Consider the following 21,065-nt stretch of genomic DNA (forward strand, 5'->3'; position numbering starts at 1 on the left):
TAGCAGAAATTTTATCTCTGTGAACACTTTCAAGGGTCTAGGTTGGTGGCTCTGAGAATGTCCACACTGTGCCACTGTCACCCCCAACCTCCTCCAAAACAACTTCCTATACCCAGCATGAAGCCCCGATCCATTCAACAGTGACTCCTCATCCTCTCATCTGAGTGTTCCTGCAAGCGTTGTCCCTACCTTAGGTTTCACTTCTGTTAATAACAGAATGTCAATTTCACTGCTTAAATTTGGACTTAAGAAGCCTATTTAAGTTGGCTGACTGAAAACTGGTTTTCACAGACTCAAAACCTGATAAGGATAATTCCATGTCTGTTTAGCTTTGCTATGATTGCTGTTACAACACAGTTGATATTACTCATCTTTTTCATACAGTTCCAATCGCCATTGATAACATCATTCTTACCGTCACATCTTCCCTGACCTTCTGTGAGAGCCTCTCACTCACCTCTGCTTTGACTCTTGCCCTGTAATTGTTCCCTCAGGCAATTCTGCTTTGAATTGTTGAGCTAGATCCCCTTTTCTGCAAATTTATCAAAGAACGTGACCAAAAAAAATTCTTCAGGAAGATTCACTGAAATGTAGCATACTTCTTGTTTTTCCTAAATGCTCCTTTATGACAAGACAAATGCAAAAAGCAAACAAAAACAAAAACCCTGAAAGCCATACTGTTTTATGTTAGCTCCCACAGGAGAATTGAATTGGTTGGCACAAGTGCCATTGCTTTCATCAGGCATCACTGTAAGCAGTAAGCAGCCCCCTCAGGGAACTTGCTTTGTTTCTCTTCTTAGGATTTTGTGCTCCAGTTTCTGCAGCAGGAACACCAGAGCAGTTCCCCTGTGAAATAACCATATTTTTTCCCAACCGAAGGGAGTGTTTTTACAACATAGATACTGACTTGTGATATTGCCCAGATGTTTGCTACATCTGTTAATAAAAATCTAAGAGCCAGGCTTGTGACCGACTCATAGCCCAAGATATTTTTAGCCTCACTCCTGACTCCGTCTGTCTTGCCATTCTTGTTTTTCTTTCTTCTTTTGCTTTTACAGCATGTTTTTTTTTAATATTTGCATCTTCTGAGCTATCTTACGTCTTTTCTAAAGTATTTTCCGTGTGTCAGAGACTTTGTCGGTGTCATTTTAAATTCATGTATCATATCCCCTTGTACTAATCAGTTTCCGTTACTGAACAAACATCAGAGATGGTAAATGTATTATATACAAAGGGAAGGTTTATTTTGGAAATCCATCTTAGAAAGCTTAGTCCATGATCAGTTGTACCTGTAGCTTGGAGGCCGTGGCAGCAGCACAATACTGGCAGTGTTGCGTGGCAAAACTACCACCACATGATGAGGACACATCAGAGGAAGAGGAAAGGGCTGGAGGCCCTTCGCATTGGGCACGTATTCAGTGACCTAAGCCCTCCCACTATACCCCAACTACTGGATGTTACACCGCTCCCAACATTGCAAAGCTGGGGAACAGACCTGGAGAACATATGGGCCTTTCGAAAGCATCCAAGATCCAAACCATGGTACACATTCACCGTAATTTATTTCTCTATGTAGGTTCATTTAACAGTGTTCTCCACACACACATACACATGTAGCTTTTATTGCTATTATCAATAAATCTTTGATAAACCACTCTGTGACTAAGCCTTAATTCACATTTTAAAATATTTCCTAGCTTCTACAGTTACATTCAGATTGACGCTTTGTACTTCAAAATTTGTACTGAAGGCTTCCATCCACTGGGGCTAAGAACTCCAAGCGGAGAGAAGTGTGGTAACTTAGAGTTGTCAGAGTGTAAGGCAGCTGTCAGGGCTGAGGCTAGAGACACTGCAGAATGGATCATTTGGGACCTGAATGGCCAGCCAGGGCCTGACATTGTGGCCATATGCTGGGGAACCTGGTAGAAGGGTGTGGTTTTTGCTCATACATAGCACACTGACAGCAGTGTGACTCAAAGGGGTGTGACAGGAGCCAGGGAAGGTGGAATCCATTAGGAGACCATTGCATAGAATGGGTAAGACCTGTTGGAGGCTTGAATTGGAGTCTTAGCACTAGGGTATGAAAAAAGAATGCATGTATTCCAGAGAATCAGAATGGCTGTCCATTGCTCAGGTTGGTGATCGAGGGCTACATCTGTATTTGTTTGCATTTGAAATGTCATGTCCTTTCATGCAGATTCTAAAAAGAAAATATAAATCCAGCAGCTTCTACACTATCACTTGAGAAAGGAACAGATTTAAGCCCAGCAACAGATTTGCTTTATCTTGCAACACACACACACACACACACACACATACACACACACACACTTTGGCCAGCTTTCGCTTATCTTTCTGAGACTTTCTCGGGAAAGGTTTCAACCCTAAAACACGGCCACACCTGAGTCGTGTGGGCAGAGCGCTATTTTGGATAGATAGTTGTTTGAGTCTACGTTGTAAACACTCCTCTCCTTTTTCGGAAATGTGGCTAAATTTCAGCCTCAGCCCAAGATTTCCTTTCTGTAACTGGGGACATCGGGTACACCATAACATTTGCTTCTCTTCTTTTCGACTTGAAATGGAAGGCTACACACGTTCATGGGCATCAGAACATGACAAGCAGCATGATTGTTGAAAGATAGGACATGGAGATTTGAATATAATCATAGTCCAGATTCGAAGCCCAAAACAGAATAAATCACAGAAGTGCAATATAAAGTCAAGTGAATATACATCATGTATACAACATCAGGACCGTGGGCCCCCTAACTTGTAAGGACATCTCCAGTGATGTTTCCATGGCTGAGGCAGATAGAATCTCAAAGGGATAACAGGCCTGGAGATGCAGAAAGAAGTTTCTGAGGGCTGCTGAAAAGTCAGAGCCTTAAATTTGGTGTTCCAGTTTCAGTGAATTCTCTAAAGGTCATGACAGACATACCATGTCTCTAGAAATGAGAAGATGCTCATAAATCATCCCTGTCCATCCAAGCAGCCAGCCAGCCAGCTGCTGTTCAGTATCAGTTGACTGATACATATTTTTAACATAGGTCTGTTTATTAATTGACCTCTCAAATGCTGTATTCTATTAATTCCTGGGTTCGAGGACAGTGGCATTTCTTCTCCCAAAGACGCAGCTTTGGGAGATTGCTAGGGTCAAATACATGGGAACAGTGGCAGGATCTTTATATAAAGTTTTCTGAATGGAATATATCCTAAGAGTCAGCGGATGGTTTGCCATCCAAAGGCCCCATCTTCTTAAAATCAAATGAATGGCATTCGCTGAGGTGATGGAGGACACAGTGCCTACATCGAAACTGCGTCACAATGGTCCTCCATTTAGGCTTTGCTCTGCTGTGTCCATCTCCTTGTCCTCTCCCTGGGTGCTTCTAACCCATCCTACCACAGCCTCTCCGACTCCTCTCGCGTGTAGCTTTCATATTGTGGACCCTAAGAACCACCCAAGGCAAAGTCGAAGTTTGCCGCTGATGTTCGTTTGTAAACTTCACTTTTTAGGGGTAGAAGGGGGACCCCTCATTCATGCTACCTAGCAGACACAACTTAGTCATAATAACAAGAAAAAGTGTAACCTGATAGATACATGAGTAGCATTTAACTATTTGAAAATTCAAAGAGTCCTAATCAAGTTTTACTGAAATCAATAAAAATAGACCCTGGCCCCTTAAGATTTTCAACCCAGGGGCCTGTCTGATTTTAAGATGAGTCAAACAAAGTGAATGTCTGCACAGACAGAAAAGACCAAGGTCTTTATAAGTAAAGGAATTTTATGGAGGGCTGTAATGTGATCGGGATCCTGATTACAAGCCCTGTAACTCGTGAATCAGAAAACAAAGGAGCGCTTTCCAGCCACACAGAAATGGGCTGTCCTCGTTTACCCCGCCGTGCCTGTTACATAGGCTTGATTAGGAACAGATTTTTCCAAGTTCTCTTTCATGAAAAGGAGAGATGATTACGATCCGCATTCATCAGATTTGGCTTAGTCTTTATGCCCATGGTATGCAAATTAGATTATCATGCATTCTATTTATGGTTACTTGTTTATAAATGTGGGGTTTTTAAAAATAACTTTCAAGGCCCCACTGCTGTGAATAACTCTGAAAATAGAAGTATAAAGAAGTAAATAAAAGCCTCATGACCTAGAAATATTATTGGTATGTTTAATTTTCATAATTCATATATAAGCATCATGTTTTAGACATTGCAAAATAAAAGTTTAATTTTTATTCTATCTACTCAGTTAACATTAAAAAGCATTTTCTTATAGCTTTAGAAATTATTACTATTAATTATTATTAGAATAGTTAGTGGGACTTAATAGTTCATTGTCGGACTTTAACTTCCTTTGTTTTGTTCAGCCTTTAAATTGTTGCCACCTATTATCATTATAAAATCATGACCTTAGTAGTTTCTGTACTTGTCCCTTAGAGGTACTCTTAAAAGTGAACTTACTCAATGTGATCATTTTTTATAGCTGGATAGTACTCCATTGCATAAAAATACCATATCTTTTTTATCCATTGAGATATTTATAAATAAATGGATGCAACTTGAGACCATACTCATAAGTGAAATAAATCGAACTCACATGTATAAATACCATATAGTCTCCCTAGTGTAAGAAATGGTAAGAATACATAAGATTTTATGGTAATCATGGTTCCCCATTATATTGCCCATTTTAGATTGGGTCCTTTATTGTGAAGGGTCTAATTTTTTTTAAATTCTTTATATATCCTGGGTATTAATCCTGTGTCCAACAAGTAGCTAGCAAAAATTTTTTCCCATTTTATAGATTGTCTCCTCACTTCATTGATTGTCTCCTTTGCTGATCCAAAAGCTTTTTCATTTGATTTGATCCCACTTGTTGATTCTTGATGTTATTTTTTGTGCAATTGGAGTTGTGTTCAAAAAGTCCTTACCTGTCCTCATTTAAATCCTTCCCTTTGAAGAAATAAATGTTTGGTTTAAAGAGTTTTACCTATTTTATGTCTATTGTAAAATTTAGGTCTTTGGTCCATTTTAATTCTAGTTTAGTACATGTAAAGGAGGTGGATCTAGATTTAGTCTTTTGCGTATAGACATCCAATACTCCCAGCACCATCTATCAAAGACACTATCTTTCTTCCATCTATAGAAGAGCCTTTCTTTCTTTCAGCTTGTTTTTGACCCCTTTGTCAAAGATCAGATGACTGAATGTGCCTGTGGTTGATTCATGATCTTCTAATCTGATACTTATATGTGTGATTTTGTGTTAGTACCACGCTAGTTTGTTTCATTTGGTTTTGTTTTTTTATCACTATAGCTTTGTAATATTGCTTGAAATCCAGGATTGTGATACCTTCTGCTTTCCTCTTCTTATCTAGGATTGCTTTTGTTATTTTTGGTCTCTTGTGGTTCCATATGAATTTGAGGATTGTTTTTCTGTGTTTCTCTGAGGAATGAAAAATACTGTTGGTATTTTAATTAGGACTGCAATAACAAAAATTCTGACAATACTGGTTCTGCCTGTATAGGAACAGGGAATATCTTTCCATTTTCTGAAGTCCCCTTCAAATTCCTTTTTCAGAATACTGTTCTATAGTTTTTATTATAGAGATTTTTCACTTTGTTTGGTAGGTTAATTCCCAAGTATTTAATTTTGCTTGAAGCTGCTGTGAATGGTATTGGCTTCCTAATTTCTTTCTTAGTGGATTCATTATTGGTTCCAAGGAATGCTGTTGATTTGGTAGGCTGCTCCCTTGCTGAATTTTTTTATTAAATTCTAGGAGTCTTGGAATTTTGGGAGTCTGTTATGCTAGAGTCATTCATCTAAACATAAGGACACTTTGACTTGTCTTTAATATACATACCCCTTTTATTTCTTTCTCTCGCCTATTGTGGCTAGATTTTGAGTACTGTATTGAACAGGAGCGCTAATAATGGACATCCTTGTCTTGTTTTTGCTTTGTCTTTGTGTTTTCTCACTATCTTCTTATTTAAATCCTTCCCTTTGAAGAAATAAATGTTTGGTTTAACTACATTTTTGAAATTTATCCAAAGACTTAAAATGAGAGATTTCTTCCCGCACAGTAGTCATTATTTATGAAAAACATTTTTTAAAAGCCCTTTTATTCAGAAACATAACTATACTTGGCCAAATAAAAAGTTCAACAGTTCGGTGGAATGTAAAACAGCACAACTACGTTCGTACTTTGTCAACAATTTCTAATGAAGTTTAATACATACTGTTACATGATACAGCAATTCTGTTCCTGGATATCTATCCAAGAGAAATGAATGCATGTGTTTCCCCCAAAAGCTTGCACAAAAAAAGGCCCTAGCACCTTTATTAATGATAGGCAGAAAATGAAAAGAACTCACAAAGTACAGCCGAATCTGTACACTAACTGTGTATTCTTCAGTGGAATACTCGGCAATAAAAAGAAATTTTAATGCACATCAAGATACCAACAGGGTGAGAAAAACTGTGTTTGGAGCTTAATAAGCAAGGAGAAAGTTCATACTTTAGGATTCCATTGTAGGAAATTTGGTGACAAGCTAAGCTAACCTGTCGTAACAGGTTGGCATGGTGGCTCCACGGAGGTGGCGGATGCGGACTGTGGAGGAGAAGGGCGGACTTGCTGAGCTGGGGGGCCAATGGTGCTTTCAAACCTGTGCTAAGAGGCCTCCAAGCTTGCCTACCATGCATGCAGCCTTCTGTTGCATACTGCAACTTCATTTAACGTAGGCAAAACTTTTAGAGCACTAAAGAAGCTATCTTGTAGAATTTTAAAAACAATAATTGATGTGTACAGTAATTGAAATTATATAACATTTAAGTTGAAAGTTTGCTTATTTTCCAATGACTTTTCTTGTTATTAGTATGTGTTTGCAGTGCAGAACCATGACAGTCATCACGGGGAGCTGGTGCAAGTGCCTGGCACATCTCAAGTCTTTTCTTTTCTTCCTTTTCTTCCCTTCCCCTTGCCTCCTCCCCTTCCTTCTCTCTTGGACCCCTTCCCCTATTTCTTGGTACACACTCGAGTAATACAGTGATCACATTACTCATGGGGAATTGGCACATGTACACAACACATCCCAGTTCCCTTTTTCAACCCATTCCTCTCGCCTCCATCTCTTGGTCTCCTTCCCACATTCAGAAGATCTTTTCTTTATAAGAGAGATTTCAGCCTGCATGTCTAATTTATTTCATGTAACTTTATGGTCTCAGAGTGCATCCATTTTCCTACAGATGATCAAGCTCAGGCTCCTTTACGGTAGAGTAGTGCTTTGTCGTGTGTAAATGCCGTGCTTTATCATTCATCTGTTTCTAATCATTTCGCTTTGATTCCACATTTTCTGTGTGCTGCCTACATTCATGGGCAATGGCTGGCTATCATTTACTTAGGGATTAAAGAAAGCAGAATGAAAGAAGGTGGCAGAGCGATAGATCACATCAGACGTATTCATTTCTGTTGCCTTTGCAGCAGATCCAGTGCTACTTATTAAATGTGGCTCTGTGACTTCAGATGTCCTAGTCCCCAGTTATCTTAATCAGCGAGACACACAAGATGAATGCCAACCAGCTTTGCTGCCCAGCCAAAAAGTAGACTTAGACCAGGGTCAAGTTCAGAGTGCAGAGCCTGCCTGTATTGGCACCCCAGGGAATAGACATACTGTACAATGAGGGTCCTGAAATTCCCTCGCAACTTGCCTTCCCCAAGCCTCAGTGTCTTCCATTGTAATTTATTAAGAAGTCAAATTTAATAGGAAGAAGAACAATACAGTTTTACTCTTTAGTTTTTCTTTCACTCTATTTAAATCCTGTATCCTGGAAGACTAAGTGAAATAATTGAGTGTTACAATAATGTAACTTTGAAAGGCTCTCTGTGGAGGTTTACAAAGGCCCTTTTACTCATAATGTCTAATTTGTATCTCACATCAGCCTGTAATATAGATAAATTAAAATACCATTATAGCCCCGGGATTTTATTAAAAGAAAATCTTAACTCAGAGAGGTCAGTTCCAGGGCCCAATGCCCTCCCACGTTTCCTGCCTCTGAGCAGGTGCTTTTTCTGCTGTTCCACTGGCTGTGGGCATAGCTCTGACAGTGTCACCCAGCTGACCCTTGAGTCTGTGTGGGAGCTCTGCTGACCTGTCATCGCTGAGTATATGGCTCTGGCTAAACATCTGAAACACATACCTCTAACTTACTCTAAGCCAACATCTGAATCACGTACCCTAAGACAGATATCTTAGAGCCCTAAGGACCCCAAATCTAGCCGTGTCTTTCTGTCTCCCCCTGCTGCTGCTGGTGGTCCTTTTTCCGCACCTCCATCAGGTAAGACTGCTAGCAGGTTAGCTCACCAAGCATAGGAATTATATCTATAACAGCCAGAATATTGTTACTGCTGGTTCTGGAGCTAGCTGCCGTCTCTTTTATTCTCTTTGTTTTTAAATGATGTTTATATAAGTTAAATAAGAGAATGGGAGACATGGAGGTTCTCCTAATTGTTCAAACCATTTCTGACCAAGCCCGGAACCAATAGCAGGATTACACCCACAGGGAGGCACTGGGCCTGGGGGCCAGAGGTTATGGTAGGAAGGAACGGGTGTCTTTCACCTGTCTTGATCTATACCAGGCACCACAGTGGTGACTGCCTCCTCTCCATTACAAGGGCTGTCCATGCAGAAGGCCTGGGAAGATGAAATACAGGAGGAAATAATTTGATGATAGCCCGTCACCACAAGGAATGTAAAGAAGTTAGAATCCATGATTAAATCATTCATATCTCTTTGCTACACGGTCCATCCAGATTGTTTTAGACTGTTGCCTTGGGCCCATCTTTCTCAACTTTACCTTCTGTCTGTATGTTTAAAATAGCCTACATTTTAACTCACCTAAGTTTCCCACACATATCACGATACTGTTTCTTCGCCTTGACATGTGAAGTCCTTCTCCTTGGAGTTATTCACTGAAGCCTAAACTCTTGCCCTCAATTCCATGGCAGTTGACTTTTATCTGTTAATAACTTGTCATTTTGCATGATGTATCTCCGTCACTTAAAATACTTAACATCACTCTTACCCACTTAACACTCAACAGATAATCACTTTGCAAACAAGTATCCAATCCTTACAACCACTCCTTAAGGTATTTTACAAGCTAGACCAGGCTCTGCTGCAGGAACAAAAAACACCAACTCTCAGTGCCCAGCACAACAAGGATTCCTTACCAGCATTAAGTGCCCCTGGTGTTATGGAAGGAGTCAGCTTATTGGCAGCCATACTAACACTGTTCACTGATAGGTTAATGCTTACATACCACAGCCTGAGGTGAAATCTGTTATTACTCTTTATAGCTGATTGGCCAGAATTAATCACATGACCATGACTACCACCAAATTCAGGAAAGCCTATAGTCTTCCCCTGTGCTTAAAAGAGGAAGAGCTAGCATTTTAGGAGATCAGTCCATCAACCTGAGGCAAGTTGATTGCCTCAGATAAGATGCATTTATCACATTGATCTAATAAATGAAGAAACTAAAATTCAGGGATGTTAAATGCTTGAAGTAGAGCACAAATGTGACTACTTCGAACTACTGCTCTTACCATGACCACTGGGGCAGGGGCGCTGTAGCACTGAGTGAAAATGGTGAGTTTAAACTGGGTTTGAGCCCTCGCTCTGCACCTTCCCAGCTCCTTGTATAATTTTACCTTAATGAGCTTCAACTTCCTCCTCTGTATTTTTACCTTAAACAACTGTTGAAAATTAATTACATATGTAACGTGTCTGGTGCCAGCTAGAGACACAGGGAATGGTAGATATTGACACAAGTGTTCATTCATTCAAAACTCAATCTTACTTCATTGATAACTCTGAAAATAGGATCCGGAAGCTCTAAGAATCATCTCAGCTACCCCTGGAAGCACTGGGTATCTCTTTCAGATAATTGATGTTACCTGAGAATATAGGATTCTTAGCTGCCTGAGTGACTCACGTTCTTTAATAAGTATTTCACTAACAAGAATAAAGCAGCTTTCACTGGTGCCAAAGCCCACAGAATCCTAATCTCCATTACAAGGCGTCGGGTGGAACAAGCCTGTGAAACTGGATGGCAAGGACAGAATAACCCCCCTTCCTTCTCCAGGTGGCAGAAGAAATAACACTTAATTTTTGACAACATCGCACACATAGGTGAAAGCACAACAAGAAACAGGAGTCAACAGATGTGGAAATTACTTTAGCTTGGTTTGTCATTACTGCTAAATCAAATGTGAGAACTTACTCTTCAAAATTATCTCAGCAATATCAGCAGTGATCTGTGTCCTCCCTTGTCGGGTGTTTGCAGAACTCCTTCTATAATATGTGTTCCCCTTCAGTGAATCGGAAGAATGATTTTGATCATTCTGCTGCATTTTCAATTTGTCAGGATTGTTGAAAGAGAGAGAATATTGTTCTCATGTTTGTCTGTCTGTCTTTCTCATGCAGCGTTTGTTAAAATATGGGAAGGGGCAGTGAATCATAGAAGAAGATGAGATTTACTGCACCACAGACAAATTCACTAAGTTGTTGGTACATTTCTCTAAACTCCATGTGCCTATTCTTTTATTTCTTTAATCTGATGGATTATTTTTCTTTCTATTTAGGAAGAAAAAATTGCAATCCCAATTATAAGAATATAGTTTTCATATTTATGGTTTCATAATATGGCGCTAGAAGTAAATGACTAACAGTTAATAATACTTTTGAGCAGCTTATATGTCACTTTAGCATTTTTTTATTCTTTTTTTTAAATTGTGGTTGTTTGCCTTGTATGTTAAAAATGTTATACAAAAGAGCAGGAATCAACTTCTGGGAGAACATGGCGGATAGATGGCAGCAGCTATGGAGGCTCTCTGAGATACCCCGCTTAAAATCCAGGAATGGTGCGGTACGAGAAGTCCTAAGCAAGGGGAGATACACCCTGACGACCCAGGAATGAACTAAGCTAAGAGAAACCAACTGGAAATCCAATCCTGGTGCTATAACAGGAACAGATAAATCTCAGCACGGAAGCTAGAACCCGCACCACTGGAAGCCGTGATTTGTATTTCCTGCTGCTGCTGCTGCTGCATCCAAATCTGCAGGGCAGGGAGAGAGACTTGCGAAAGCTCTGAGAGCAGGATCTGCAAACGGAGTTGAGAGCAAGACTAGCAGGGAGCCCTACATCGATTTGGCAGTGAGTGAGCGGAACTGGGACCTTTTCATAGAGTAGGAGGCTCCAGCAAAAGACATACTGGGACCGAGCAGACTAGCCGGAACAGGGCACTGCAGTGACATTAGTGGCATATTCCCCTCTCAAGTGGGATTGGTGGGAAGTGCCTGGCCTTCGTGATGCCACTGACTAAGACCCAGTAGGCCAGCCCAAACCAGGTCCCAGTGCCTGGAGGTGCACCCTAGCAGTGAAGCCTTCGGTAGGTTGACCTGGAGGGGTGGGCCCAGCAGAGGCTGTTCAGGTCTGTGTCTCCCTAGTACACTGCAGTGGGCGGGAACACCTAGCCGGTGCAATTCAAACAAACTATAATGGAAAAAGAGAAAAAAATTGGGACTCCTACATTTGCTTGTATGGAAGGAACAAAAAGTATGGGAAGAGGAAGCAACAAGAAAGGGTCCCCAGTCCCCAATCCTGAAAACACTGATCCAGGAAAAGGAAACGCAAAGGAAGACAAAAAACATGCAATATCAGACACGGCACCAATAGACATAAAGTGATATCTCCAGAGCCTCATAGACAAGTTTAAAAATGAAGTATTCAATGAAATAAAGCAAGATATAAGTAGAATAGTTAAGAGAAATGCTAAGCACTGCCCAAAGAAAAACAGATGGTGGAATGGAAGAACAGAAAAAAAGGGGAGAATTGTTTGATGGAGAAAATAGAGAAAACATAGAATACATGAAGCAGGTTCAAAGAGTTTACCAGGAAACTAAAAACTCTGTCGAAAGCTGGCATAACAGCTTGAAAGAAACTAAGGATAGATTATCTGAATTGGAGGGCAGATTTGTAATATGGGAGCATGAAATGAAAAACTTCTTAAAAATAACAAACAGCAATAATACAAAGGCTAGAAGATGATAAGAGGATCTATAACTTAAGAATTAAGAACATAAAAGAAGAAGTAGGGACTCAAACAAATGAACTACAAAAGCTACTCACAGAAATAATCCAGGAGAATTTCCCTAATTTAGCAAAAGGTAAAGATACTCAGATGAATGAGGAATACAGGACCCCAGCCACCTACAACCCAAACAGAGCTACACCCAGACATATAATAATCAAAATTTCAGAAATCTAATATAAGAACACAATACTAAAAGCCATCAGAGACAAGAAACAGATCACTTACAAGGGAACACCCATCAGAATTACAGCAGACTTCTCGGCACAAACCATCAAATCATGAAGAGCGTGGGGGGAAATAATTGAAGTTTGAAAGATAACAACCTCCAGCCAAGATTGATATATCCTGCACAATTGTCCCTAGAAATTGATGGCAAAACAAGGTGCTTCCAGGATAAAGAGGAACTAGGGCAATTTGCAACCACCAATTCAACTCTACAGAGAATACTGCAGGATATTCTAAAAAGAAAATACCAAGACTTCAGAAACAATGGCAGAGAGCCACAATGAATGGAGCAGAAAGTGAAATGAAGAAGACAAACTGATAACAAACGACAGAAAAAGATCTCAACAAAAATGAGTCAGAGAAGATTGGATGGTAGGAACAGCTATTTTGGAGAAAACAAGACATCATAATAGCTAGTGCTTATTTAGTATCATCTTGCTTTGAAGTCCCATCAAGCTTTTATTCTTCTGTCTCCATTGGTCTTAACAGGTTGTATCTTACTGGATTTTATTATATGTGATAATATAAGCAAAAACTTTTATAGACAAGGAGATTATACAGAAACCATTGTTCATTTTCTGATACACAGTTCTAAATACCCTATAATAATGTCATTCTCTTGAATGGTTTTACATTGTCTTGATGTGTTTGGTGCTACAGTATACGAAGTTATACTCAAAGATTTCAAGGAAAGAGACACTATGGTAACTACTTTTATGTCAGGATATCTTGTGGTGAAACACTATTTTGCTTAAATGGTTATGCTTTGACCTGCGCTGTTTTGTTGTTATGCCCTCTTTTATCTCAGTCTCCTTTTTTTTTAATTATTTACTTTTTTATCATTATCTTTTTAATTAAGGGAAAAATTAAAAAATAGCAGGATACATTATAGTAACCCACTTTGATTTCCTATTAACTTGATTTGAAACCTTGTATTGCCCTCACCATCTTGCTTTGACTTATTTTCCTCTATTCTGCTTTGCTTGATAGTACCAAGTTCGAAAGTATAGGCAAAACTGTGAAGACAATAAGATTCATTATGACGCCCATTCTGGTTGACTATTATCTTCTTTTAAAGTCCTGTAATGTCTCCAGTATTTTGGTTTTATTCTTTATTGTTCTGTTCAATTTTACCATAGCTGATGATATAGGCAATTCTTTTTAAGATAGCAAGAGGCAGTATGGCAACCATTGTTGACCACCTAGTATTTTGTTTTTACATTATCTATTATGTCCATCCTTTTGATTTGACTGACTCTGTTCTGTTATGTCACATTGGGTTTTACTCTCTTCAAAAAAAAAAAAAATAAGAAGAACTATGAGAGTAATAAAACCCAAAATGTGTAATTGTCTTGTACAAAAAAAAAAAAAGGAAAAGAAGTGCTCTAAAGAATATAACTACATATATATTTAAGTGTATAAGATAGATAACCATATTACTGAGTTTTGTTGGATCATTGAACAAAACTGTTTCCAGTCTCACTGTTTGAAAGTCCACTTTATATGCTTTAATTTTGTAACTTGAACAACTATTTCTAAGACAACAATATGTAATCTATTAACTAGTGATTTCCTACTGTTTATTTTTTCTGAAATTCTGTATAACTTGTACCCTTTTTCTGTTTTTTTTTTCTTTTTCTCCTTAAATTAAAAAAAAAGAGCAGAAATGGAAGTAATTATATAATATCTAAAATAAAGATGTAAAAAGATAAAGGTGTTAAAAAGATTAATGGTAGCTCACACCTAAGGAATGCCAGAACTTGTATTTTAAACTTTGTGGGCTCTCACTTTCTCTCCATCCCTAACTCCCTTCCCCTCTCCCACCGTCCTCCCTTCTCCCTCTTCCTCTCTCCTCTCTCACATACACAAGCACCCCGCACTCATTCACTTGCAAACCCCATATCTATAGGATAAAATGTGGAATTGAGAGCTAGGGTAACTTGCCTAAGGTTGAAAAGCCTGAACACCGTGGATCCAGGAGTGTGGGTTTTCAGAGATCTTTCCCTATTTAGTTAAAGAATCACTGGCAGACTGTGGCACTTTCTTGAGGTACTGCCTGTGAAGGGACATTGTCTTATCCCTCACTATACCCGGCTCCTAGCACAGAACAGAATAGAACAAGAGAGTGATGTAACTAGTGCTTTATTTTTGGAAGATAAATCTGCCAACAGCGAGTGGGATGAAAAGAACAGGAAAGGCCTGGCAGCTTGGAGAGCACTTTAGACGCAGTAACACTGAGAAGATGATGACAAGACAATGAACAAGGGTGCTGTGTGGAGAGAAGTGGTGATGTGGACAGAGGTTTAGGAAGGGCGAGGGAGTGAGGTGCTGACCGTGGGAAGGATGGGAGGTGGGGGAGGTCCTCAGTTCAGCAGATACTTATGCAGCAGGCACAATTGCACTTCAGCTGTGTGCCAGGAACCATTGTAGATGACAGGATGTGACTGAGAATCACAGAGATGAAGATTTTGCTATAACTGAGCTATATGTTGGTTGGAGAGTGTATCAGTCATGGGTCCCTAAAGCAACAGAACCAGTGGGAGATGGAGGTAGAGGTGTACAGAGAGAAGTTTCAAGGAATTGGTCCCAGGGATGCCGATAGGGCAGGCCTGAAGTCTCCAGGACAGTCCAAGAAGCTGGAGATCCTTGTGCAGGAGCCGATACCACAACCTAGGGCACGATGTCTTCTCAGGGAAGCCTCAGTTTTGTCCCAGGGCCTTTGAAATGATGAAGTAAGTCCCACCCAGATTAGAAAGGATAATCTAATTGAAGTCCACACTGTGGGTATGCTCCACATGACCAGGGCACCTTCTTGGCAGCGTGTAGGTTAGTATGATACCCTCGCCAAGATGGTACATGAAAACTGACCATCAGAGAGAGGAGGCAAGAATGACAGCACAAGAGAAACACGGGGTGTTAGGGAAGAACCGTAGTTACTTGGCTCACCTCACTTCCCTGATGGAGCAGATAGAGCTCCATTTTACAGAGGTGACTCAGAGCTGAGGGCATCTGGTGGCTTATCTACATGTTCAAACAGCAAAGGATCGGTCCCGCCACCACACCAAGTCCCATGCATTTGCAGAAAGCACATGAGTCACCTGCCTCTTGGGAATCATCACAGGGAGCAGAATGTTTGACTTCTTCCCAAGAGCAGCACCAGGTCAGAGCAGATTTAGATCAGTATTGCTTTCTGGAGGACAAGGAGCATGACTCAGGCGCTATGCTCCCTATGTTTGCCCTTCCCTGCTGCCATGGGAATGGCCACCTCCCACTGTCCCCATTCATTCTGCCTAGAACATTCTTCATGTTCTCTCCCTTCCATTCTTAGCCCTTACGTCCAAACAGCCCTTAAGTCTCAACTTCGTCACTCCTCAGAGACACTGTCTCTGAGCACCTGAACTTGGATAATCTCCCAAACTCCCTGTTCGTCTCCTGTGGTATTTTGCACTGTTTTCATTGTCACTAATTTGCATATTACTTTGCTAACACCTACTTACCCTGCCATGACCTCTAAGGGAAGGAAACCAGTCACTATAATGCTGCTCCTTTGGCATCTACCACTTGTTGAATGAATGAGTGAGTGAATGAATACCTTCCAAGCAGGAAATCTGGGCATCCTCAGCAACAATCTGGAAACACAATACCAAGTCCCAGTTGCTGCTCTCCTCTTTCTAATCCCATCCTTAGTGCTTGAGTTCTTCCGGATTTCAGTATAAAAGGTGGTGCTTTCTGAACTCTTCACCCATTTGGGAGCAGTTGCACTCAAAGTCTTCTAACACAAAACAAATGAAGTTTTGCAAAATGTTAGAACAAAAAAAGGTGAAAGTGAAAGAGAATGGGGTGGAGGCATTTACCAATAGTGTCCTATTGAGGAGAACCAGGGCTGTGTGAAATGTTGTAAGAAAGTCCTCTTAGAACTCGGGACAGCTTACTCTCTCTCATGAGTGCAGATTCTGCCCACAATCTGGAGTCTTGTGAGTATGAAGTTACGCTTCTGACTCCCGTGGTTCCTAGGGTCTCTGGGTGGGGTTTTGTGAGCCAAGCTGAGAGAGAGAGCAGCTACGAAGCCCTCTTCATTCCGGCTTCGCCTGCCAGACAGACACAGGCTGATGACAGCTAGCGTGTGAGGCTGGCCTTACACTTGAGCACAGGTAGTAATAGTTACCCAGCATCAAACCACCCACCCTGGCTTCTGATTTGACAGCCAGCAACCAGAGCAATTTAAAAAGTCCACTTGTGTTATTAAATGCTCCGAGGAGCTCTTCACCCCTTTTGTATGAGCCCAAACATTGATGGAAATCTTTTGCTGTGCAATAGTCTTCTGATTATGAATAAAGAATTTTTGGATATTTTTTAAGAGTAGCCTCTATCAAGTCATTCTACAAGGTCTGCGCAAGTTTCCTCATTTGCATTCTTGCCATTAAATATTCTGGACATTTTCTAAAGTTGGAAGAGTTGTTTGTAAGTCACACAGGGCAATTCTGGGATCCAGACAGTCTTGAGGTCACCACAGGGTGCTGCGGGAAGCTCTTTGGCCCAGGACTTAGGTGGTTTGAGTCTTGGCCCCACAGTGAGCAGTTGAGTGACACTGGACAGGCCACTGGGCTGGGTGGTCTCTGAGTTTTCACTGCTCTAAGATGTATGGTTCTCATTGCAGGCATCTTTTCCACAAGTCCTGTGTTGACCCCTGGCTTCTAGACCATCGTACCTGTCCCATGTGCAAGATGAACATTCTTAAAGCCCTAGGGATCCCGGTAAGCACAGCACAGCATCATAATGTCTGTCTTTCTGAATTTCCCCCAAAGCAGGGAGAAAATATCTTACCTGGGTTTTCCGTGTCTCCCTCAATCACATAATGGTGGCATCATCTAACAGAGCCCACAAGAGCATCCCATGTTTGGAAATATTTCTCCTCTCCCTTTTGCTCACCCTGAGGACATCATGGCCCTCCCCCCTTACCCACTGTGTTTGGCTGTGAGCCAAGATGCCTCTTGTGCAGGTCCTAGGCAGCTCTTGTGAGGTGCAGGCAGTGTACCAGCCTGTTGTACATTGGCCACTTCTATAGTGGGCACCCCTGCTCAGTCCTCAAGGAAATCTGCATGCCACACTTCCTGGTGTTGTCACCGTCACCAATGTCTCAGAGAGGAGATGGCCGGCAGGGGGAGGAGGAACAGTGGCTGAGAATCGGGCCAAAGGTTTCTGCCTTGCTCAGACCTCTGCAGAGACCCCAGTGAATAGGCATGCAGAGCCGGAACTGCTCATTCTGGCACCGCCATCGAGCTGCTTCCCTGGGTCACGTGTCTCCTGAAGTTCAGCCCCTCCCCCAGTGCACCCACTCCTGCCAGCTGGCTGGGTGCTGCAGGAAAGGCTTTCCCAGCACCCTATCAAATGAACCTCACAAAGGGCGCCTGGTGAAACACCAGCTGCCGTGTGCTATTCCCTGTGACAGATGAGGGCAGGAAACAATCCAGGCTGCCAAAGTCACGGACTACACAGCAAGAAGTGACAAAGACATGAGGCACTGTCTTAAGCCACAAAGCAGAATGCAGAAAAACTAGCCTTCCTCCCACTTCCCAGCTCCACTCTGCTGCCACCTGCCTATTGTCACTCTGCCAGTGGCAAAGAGAATGTTGATAGTCCCAAGATGTCACTGAAGAGGGAAGAACCAGATCATGTGTCAGAGTTGCTTCAGTGCCAAAGAGCTAATTAGGAATATCAAGGAGACGTGTCAGAGAGGACATACATAGGAGGACATTCATTCACTGAGCATTCATTCACTAAATGTCACCCTGTGACAGCTACCACCATGCCAACTGCGGGCTGATTTTCATGGTTGATGGAGCAAACACAGATGAACTTGTCTGATGCATATAGCTCTCAGCTAGATTTTAAAGACAGTGCATTAAATTTTCAGATCACAGTTGTAAATGCATAGTGTATTCAAGGTGAAAGTCAATTGCAGTGAACATGAAACATTAATAAAAACCAAGCATCTTGAGCCAGATACTGGTGACTTCAAAATTCCAACTCAGTTCTTGTACTTTTCACATGTCTGCCTGTAACTAGTTCTTCTAAAGGGAAGGAGAAAGGTGTATATGATGCTTGCAAGTATATGTGTGTGTGTGTGTGTGTGTGTGTGTGTGTGTGTGTGTGTGTGTGTTTGGTCTTCATGATTAAAGGGAAACAACTGTATTACTTGACCTAGTTCCTGTTGCTCAAGATGTTGTCAAAGGTCCTAACAGTCTCACAATTCTTTCATCAGGACCAAGAAACCAAACAACCGCTGTAGTTAAATTTTATACTAAAGAGTGTTTGACTCCAGATTTTCCCATGAAGATATAATTTCTCCAGAAGCTGCTTACAAATGAGTTTTAAATATTGCTAATTGTTGCCAAAATAGAATTAATTGAATGGTCTCTTGGCTTATTTCCAAATTTAGGAATATTGAATTTTTGGCAATCAGGCATTCTGGCTATAGTTTGAAGCCTATCAAGTCTGGACAGGGTTTTATTTAGCATGCTTTCCTCCAGAAAAATGAACATTGGTGGCATCGAGTGGATTTTGCCAAGGATTTTTAAAGGCCTGCCCAACAAGAGCAGGGCACACACCCTCGCTCACCCCACAGCACAGAATGTCCCCTGTTAAGAATAAGGTGGTAGCGGGCTGCTTCTCCCTCGCTCAGGGCATGCAACCACCCTCACTGCACCCTGGGGTTCCTCAGTTTTTGTCCTAGAGAAAGACAGAGTCAGAGTCTGGGAAGAATTGTGGGCAGTGTTCTGTCCCATCCTTCGGCCACTGGGGGAAGCTATGCCTATAACACACCTGTGAGAGGATTTCAATGCAATTCTTCACACTTCCCGTACCACTAGGCAAGCTCACAGCCTTCTTAGAAAGCACATCCTGTGTCCTCACTGAAACTCTTCTTTATGCTGTTCAAAGCAGTTGTCTTGTGATTTTTCTGTATTATTCTATTTTCAAGGAAATTGAAAGAAACCCTATCACTTTGACAACTGATGTTTATTTTTATTGTTTTTAAAAGAGTGCCTACGTGCCTTGGGCTCTAAGCAAATATATATCTAGATCTAGATCTAGATCTAGGTCTAGATCTATTTATACAGCTGTATAGATATAGATAGAGCTATTTGTTGAAAGCCAAGATTTAGGAACATTTTCATTTTGCAAGTAATTTCTGTACAATGAGTTAAAGAATAAGAGCACATCTCACAGATCATAAAATTCCTTTAACAATGGGTACCTTTTCCATTAGATTTTACCAAGGGAAATATAATACTGACCTGAAAGGGAGAGAAAATTATTTACTTCAGAAGTGCTTTTTTCTTTTTTTTTTTTTTTTTTTGTTTTTTTTTTTTTTTTTTGTTTCCTCCTTTTGTCTCCTGTTCAGTGCTTCATCCTCCTGTCTGGTCAGGTCAGACCAGCCCTGTCTTTGTGGGACTGTTGGACTCTTCCCCTAAGGCTCCATAGGACTGGGTCTCCTCCCACTGTGATGAATATTTTCCTGATATAAAAAGAATGATAGTTCCCATAGTGTAGCTGGTGCATTCACAGGTTCTTAACTAGGAGCACGTAATGTACTTGAGGAATTTCCCTATTCTAATCCGAATTTCCCTAAATTTAAATACCTGTACAGTGTTTATTTGACATCTTCTTTAAGCATTATGATTGTGGTTTTTCTTAGAGGTCTGTAAGTTTGGTTTTTTTTCAAAATATTAGTCTGTCTGATGAATCTCATAGAGAGGATATAAACCAGGAGCCTGTAGAAGAATGGTCTATTAAATGTTACATTGAGGCCAAATTTAGACCTGCTAGTCCGACTGAGCTAATTAGCTCTTTTCTCTCCCCCTTCCTCTCCTGTTAAGAATATAGCACAGTTCTTGCTGGCCCACGAACTAACAGCAAAGAAACACAGTGCCTTGCAATTAAATACATAAAATGAACAATAAGAATCAATATTTTTAAAAATATCAGTTGTCGTTTGCATATGATTGCATTCTGTGTGGGGGTGGTGGAGAGACCCCACCAAGTCTTTGCCTTCTTGGTAAAAGTGTTTTATTCCCCCGTACCTGACACGTCACTGCTTTTGCTAAAAAAAAAAAAATTTACTTTCCATATCTTACCTTTGCATAGAGCTTTACAGTCCTTAAAATGCTTTTTTGAATCCTCCCCTACTTGATCTTGGAAAATATTGATATGCCTGAGTTTTCAGAGTAGAATTCTGTTCCACATTTACTAAGCACAGAATCATTGGCAGTGGTAGTTCATGGAGGCTTGGAATCCAAGAGCAGCGCGGTGTGTTCACGTCTCTCTGCACTGCATGTGGACCAGGGCGAAGAGACAGACAGTGGCCGCGGAGTGGGAACAGTGCCATAGAAAGTTCTGGGGGTGGGAGTCAAAGACGAGTACGTGGGAGAGGACAGGCTTCAGACAAAGTGGCAGTGGCCTGGGAATTAGTGCTTAGGAGTTCAGCAGGGGTCAGTTTGAGGTCTTAGAATGGGAAAAGGAGGGTGACCGAGGCAGAAGTCATACTGAGTAGGGGGAGGGGACAGGCTAACACAGTGAAACAGGAGAATGAAGGTGACAGCCGAAAAACGGGCTGTAACAGGCTGTGGAGTATCTGTTTTATGCTAAAGGGATTGTGATTCACTCCTAAGGAGAAAACTCACA

General features: G+C 41.1%; 1 protein-coding gene across 1 annotated transcript in view; it reads left to right on the forward strand.

The window, feature by feature from the left end:
- Window positions 1-21,065, forward strand: part of Rnf150 (ring finger protein 150) — a 236,353-nt gene that overhangs the window by 161,354 nt on the left and 53,934 nt on the right. The window contains exon 5 of the mRNA XM_063260836.1: window positions 17,041-17,137. Coding sequence (XP_063116906.1) covers window positions 17,041-17,137 — 97 coding nt within the window. The remainder of the gene's footprint in view (window positions 1-17,040; window positions 17,138-21,065) is intronic.

This window comes from Cavia porcellus, unplaced genomic scaffold, assembly GCF_034190915.1.
Source record: "Cavia porcellus strain 051 isolate PalLab524CR breed Dunkin Hartley unplaced genomic scaffold, mCavPor4.1 scaffold_14, whole genome shotgun sequence".
NCBI lineage: Eukaryota > Metazoa > Chordata > Mammalia > Rodentia > Caviidae > Cavia > Cavia porcellus.